Source organism: Glycine max, chromosome 3 (assembly GCF_000004515.6).
Source record: "Glycine max cultivar Williams 82 chromosome 3, Glycine_max_v4.0, whole genome shotgun sequence".
Lineage (NCBI taxonomy): Eukaryota > Viridiplantae > Streptophyta > Magnoliopsida > Fabales > Fabaceae > Glycine > Glycine max.
The window spans coordinates 35919560-35925559 of record NC_016090.4 but is presented as its reverse complement, the minus strand read 5'-3'; the positions used below and the strand labels follow the sequence as shown (position 1 = coordinate 35925559).

General features: G+C 34.4%; 1 protein-coding gene across 1 annotated transcript; it reads left to right on the top strand.

Annotated features, from left to right (window-relative positions):
- Positions 1-1829: 1829 nt before the first annotated feature.
- On the top strand, positions 1830-4132 carry LOC102669385 (protein MAINTENANCE OF MERISTEMS-like). Its single transcript, XM_006577606.3, has 4 exons — positions 1830-2128; positions 2206-2290; positions 2377-2781; positions 2864-4132. The coding sequence occupies exons 1-4, from the start codon at positions 1989-1991 to the stop codon at positions 3542-3544; spliced, it is 1311 nt and encodes a 436-aa protein (XP_006577669.2). The 5' UTR covers positions 1830-1988; the 3' UTR covers positions 3545-4132.
- Positions 4133-6000: the final 1868 nt, after the last annotated feature.

Here is a 6000-nt window from a genome sequence, read left to right as displayed (position 1 = left end):
TTGTGTATAATATTTTAGTATTAGTAGTAATTGTTATTTGGTTAGTTAGAATTAAAATTTTATTTAGTTATTGTTATTGTATATATTGTTAGATGTTATTTGATTATTGTATATAATATTTTAGTATTATTAGTAGTAATTACAGCATAGCATAGAATATTATTATTAATTTTTTTTATCAAAGAATGAGAATTTTATTATGAATTCTAGAAATATCTGTAAAATAAAATATATTCTAACTCAAGAAATATAAAATTTTCTAAAATAATTATTCTTTCTTATCAACTTGTTTCAATTATTTTTGTAAATTTATTTTATTTGTGTACTACATATATAATTAATTGTATTCTTAATTATTCATAGAATTAAAATATATGATGCAGGGGTTGACAAACTAATTATTCTTATGAGTTTTAAATAAGAAATTATTTTATAACTTAATCTCTAGTAAAAAAAATTGTATGAGTAAGTATAATTGAAAATAATATATATATTTGTTTAGTTAGTATAAAAATATTACGTGTATATATATTTAGTTGTTGTGTATACTCTTAAATTTTATACATGTGATATTAGCTTTGTAGTATTAGGTATATATTTAGACGGATGATAGTTTAGTCTAATAAATATATATACATGGATGATACTTTAGGATCAAATAAGTAATATTAGATTTTTTAGTATTAGGCACAAGTTAATATTATCTTTAGGTATATATTTATAAATTTTAGACACACCTAAATTTTTAGTTTTTGTAATATTAAATATTTGACACTTAAATAAATAATTGTAATATTAGACACTTGACACACGTAAATCTATCTTTTTAGTATTATAATTTTGTATTTTAAATAAATGAGATCATAATTTAATATTATTTGAGTTAATTATTGTTTAGTTAGAATGATATATATATTATTTGTTAGTTTTAATTTGTATGTTATTATTATTTGTTTTAGAAAATTTAAGTGATTAAATATATGATACATAGTACATTATTATTATTATTTTTGTATATATATTATTGAAAAGATTTTTTGCATTTCAATATTTGTTTGTATTATAAATAATTTGTTAGTCTATATTTTATTCAATTATTTATTTGTTAATTGTAGAAAAAAAATTACTAATAAATTAAAGTTTTCTTCACATATATTTTAATTTATGTATAGAATATATTAAAAATTGCCGAGTTTGATTTTTTACAAATTTATTGTTATATATTTAAAGTTTACTAATAAATTAAAGTTTTCTTCACATGTATTATATTTTATTTTGCAGCAGCAATGACATCTTCATCATCATCTTCATCACACATTAACATTAAATCTGGCCCCATCGATACTGATGTATTATGGATGCAACCTAAGCATGTTTCAGAACATGTTTGGAATGGGGAAGAAGAAAGGAAATTGCATATCAGACGAGTTGTCCCCACGTATCAAGGGGAAGAACAAATTCCAGAACAAATTTTTCCTTTTCTTCAACAATCTGGTTTCGGGTGGATTATCAAGATGGGTTTCTTAAAAATAAATGCCTCACTAATTAGTGCTCTGATAGAAAGATGGAGGCCGGAAACACATACGTTTCACATGAGATGCGGAGAGTGTACTATCACTCTACAAGACGTCTCTGTGTTGTTAGGTATAAGTGTGGATGGTTTACCATTAATCAGTCCAACAAATCTTGATTGGGCTGATTTATGTGAGGAATTATTGGGAGTCAGACCACAAGAAGGTGAAATTAAAGGTAGTGTAGTTAAATTAAGTTGGCTGGCTCACCATTTTGATCAAATTAATAATGACGACGACGAAGAACAAGTAGGAAGGTTTGCCCGTGCATGGATACTGAGATTTATTGGAGGTGTCTTGTTCGTTGACAAAACCAGTAACAGAGTTTCGGTAAGGTACCTTCAATTTTTACGTGACTTTGAAGAATGTGGCAGATATGCATGGGGAGCTGCCGTACTTAGTTTTCTATACAGAGAGATGTGCAGTGCCACCGATTATAAAACTAAATCAATCGGAGGTATGTGCATCTTACTACAATTGTGGGCATGGGAACGATGTCCCACCTTGGCTCCAAAGAGGACTCCTTCCCACATAGAAAATACACCACTAGGGCACAGGTCAGTCATTTTTAACAGCGTCTTTCATTTTAATAGAATAAATGGTTTTAGGGTATATTAAATTTTATTCTTTGTAGGTGGCTGCGACGTGGAAACCAACATATCGGCAATGATGATGTGAAAGTTTTTCGTCGCAAGTTCGATATTATGAAACGTCATGAGGTAAGAACCATGCTATTGTATTTGTAAAATAAAAAATTATATGTCTTATTTTACTACAATGTTCACAACTATGTTGTTATATGCAGTTTGTGTGGGAGCCTTACCCATCAACCGTTATGTCATTCTTGCCTCCCGTTTGTTTAGTCGGAAGTCTCGCGTGGTACGCGGTGGTGCCACTAATTTGTTTCCAAGTTATTGAGTGGCACCAACCGGACAGAGTCTTGAGACAATTTGGGATGCAACAACCAGTTCCAGAGTCTCCTTCACAACCCCTAAACATTCATGGCATAACATTAAAGGGGAAACATGACGAAAATTGGGGGCAATTGTTCGCCCCAATGATTCAGCAGTGGAATAATCGGCATGCATTTAGGGTCGACGCTTATCCCCGACAAGAAGGCCTATTGAGTTTTAACTCGGACTACATGGTCTGGTATATGCGAAAGACAAAGATGTTTGTTGACCCAGAAAATGCAAAGACGGCTACATTGGTATTTTTTACTTTTTTTTCAAATTTTAAGTTTAACTTTTATTTAATGATGGCCATTAATTTTGTTACCGTTACAAATGTAGGGTGAAGTTGCAGAGGCATTACAATACATGGTGTCTCCTCAAGGGAGGAAAACATGCACATTTGATGATCTCGTGCCTTATGTGGAAAAAATTACAATTTTATCCGAAGAGCAAGAGAGAGTCACTGAGCCAGTGTCACATGGTCCCGCATCAGAGCGTCAATTTCCCGCACAACAGTTTCACATGCTTCAGTCAAGTATTGAAACTCAGGGGATAGACAGAAGAAGGGACACTGTTGAAGCGGAAGAATATTCCCAACAAATGGCGGAGCGTGGCCATGGAATGTATTACACGCCACAAACATTTGCTGAGTATCCGACACAGATGTATCAGTATCCTTTTCAGGGTCATGACACTGATACTTCTGCAACCCAGCAATCGTTCGGTGGTTTTGCGGAAACACAAGCTCAATTTTCATGGCCCACAATGACCCATTCACAGCAATATCATGGGCCAATTCCAACACCTAATGCCCCGTTAGGAACACAGTGGAATGTACCGGGACAAATACCTAATACAAGTGACTTATTCGGTGTTGATTTGCGTAACGCATTTTCTGCGGAGGCTGACGAAGAAGAAGCGGGGAGGCATCGGGGCAGAAGAAATCCTGATCGCCAAGCACGAAGATGGAATCGACCATGTGGCACATCCTCACGGCATCACGGACACCAAAATGAATGATTTGCATGTCTCTGTTGATTAAGGCTTTGTTGTATATTTGTAATTTGACATTCATGGCGTAATGTATGATATTCAGTTTATTAAGGCTTACTTATGGATAGAATTTATGTCGCGTATCAAACTATAATAATCAATGAACCCTAAACCAAATAACAAAGGTAGCCAAAGGGAAAAAACTAATGTTTCTAAGTAACGATGAATTTCAATGTGAACTAAACCCTAACCCATAAAACATAAAAAGTATCCCATGACCCTTAAATATGAAACACTAACCCTAACCTATAAAATATAACCACTTAGCCCTCAATTGTTCCGAACTAAACCCTAATCCTAAAATAAAAACCTAACCCTAACCCCTAAACATTAGCCCTAAGTCAAAAATGTTCAGCACTAAACCCTAACCAAAAAATAAAAATAACATAAACCTCACCCATAAAAATTAGTCCAAAACCCTGCAATTTTCATAACTAAACCCTAACCCTAAAATAAAAAAAACCTAAGCCTAACCCTATAAAATAAGAATTAAACCCTTACCCTTAAAAAAAGTTATTTTATTTCAACTTCTAAATGTAATTGTATTTCCCTAAACATAAAATATTAGAACTAAACCTTCAAATAAATAACTTTGCCCTAACCCCTAACCACTAAAAAAATAAGAAGTAACCCTAACCCTTCAAATTCAAAAACATAACCCTAGACCTAAACTAAAAAAAATTAGCCCTAACCCATAACATATAAGAAGTAACCCCTAACCCCTAAAAATAAATAAGAACTAACCCTAACCCTTCAATTTTAAAAAACTTAGCCGTAATCCCATAGTTCTAAACACTAAAACCTAAGGCTTAGACCCTAAACACTAAACCAAAATACTTAGACACTAAACCATAATGACTAAGTCCATAGTTTGTCATTGTAGATAGTTAAAAAAACTAAGGTAGACAAAATACTTACACACTAACGTTTCTAACTAACGATCAACACCAATGTCACTCAACCTCGATTGATCCACTCCATTTATTTCAACTTCTAAATGTAATTTTATTTCATTAGAAGCACACATTCAACAAAAAGTAACTGACGATTTCATTGAAGACCAACAAGTAAATACATTGAACAAAACCTAAAGCAATACAAGATCGTCATGTAACATACATAAATCAATTAAATGAATTACTCCCACGGTCAGATTGCATTGGACATCGACGCCTATTGTGCCCTTCAGCTCCACATCTACTACATTTTTGTCGGTGGTCAGATGGTTCGACCCAATCCATCTCATTCCTTATCCTTGTTGATTTTGGCCGACCTTTCGCACGAATTGTAGTTGGGTCAGGGATTAGTGTCCATGCCTCATCAGAAGGAGGAATTGCCGCTTCATTCCCAAGAGGCCACCACTGTGCGGAGTATGCTTTTAAGATGTGTTCATTGGTGTAAACAACATCTATATATTGGTAGTAGTTCATGCTCACGTAACCACAAGCTGCAATAATGTGTGAACATGGATAGTGAAGCGCAGAATACCTTCCGCATTGACAATAATGGTCATTCAAGTTAACTACCCATTTTTGTCCGCCACGTTGCGTTATAGGATTGAAGGTCTCCTCAACTTCAAACCTTGTCGAGTGGATATCGTACACGCGAACGATGTGCGAACAAGCTTGTTCTTGATTTTTCCGAAGTTCTGTAACAAGCTTAGAACAATAAACTTGGCCTTCTCTTAATTTTCTTTGGGCTTGGCGACCACGATCAACAAAGTACTTTCGGCACCTACTATATGTTGACTTGACCAACGCTGTTATTGGAATGCTGCGACAATCTTTCAACACCTTATTCACACATTCTGATAGGTTGGTTGTCATGTGACCATATCGTCGTCCAGATGTATCGTAAGCCATGCTCCATTTTTCCTTTGAAATGCGATCAATCCATCTTGCTATGGCTGGACTCAGTTGACGAAATTTTTCTAAGTTTTGATCAAACACATGCTTGCAAGGAGTGTACGCTGCATCAAATTTGTTATCATCAAAAGTTGTACGTAGACATCAAACTCAAATTAAATTAATGTATAAAATCAACCTTACCCAATTTCTTGAACATCTCTTTTTGTTTCGCGTTGTTGAATTTGCGATTGAAATTGCTGGCTATGTGTCGGACGCAGTACACATGATAACCGTGGGGAGGTTGCCAACCAAGATGTTCGTTAGCGACAACAGACTTTATACTCGCGTGACGATCAGATATTAGACAAATTCCATTCTTATCTGTGACGTGTTCACGCAAGTGGGCCAAAAACCATGACCATGTTGTTAGCGTCTCGCCTTCGACCACGGCGAATGCTAGAGGAAGAACACCACCATTTCCATCTTGCGATGTGGCCATTAACAGGGTCCCACGGTATTTTCCGTATAAATGTGTGCCGTCAACTTGTATGATTGGCTTACAGTACTTAAAAGCCT

Excerpts from the sequence above, each read along its gene's own strand:
- LOC102669385 (XM_006577606.3), top strand. The coding sequence starts at position 1,989 with ATGTGCAGTGCCACCGATTATAAAACTAAATCAATCGGAGGTATGTGC. Across the intron at positions 2,129-2,205 it reads AATACACCACTAGGGCACAG|GTGGCTGCGACGTGGAAACC; the intron begins GTCAGTCATTTT and ends TATTCTTTGTAG. Across the intron at positions 2,291-2,376 it reads ATATTATGAAACGTCATGAG|TTTGTGTGGGAGCCTTACCC; the intron begins GTAAGAACCATG and ends TGTTATATGCAG.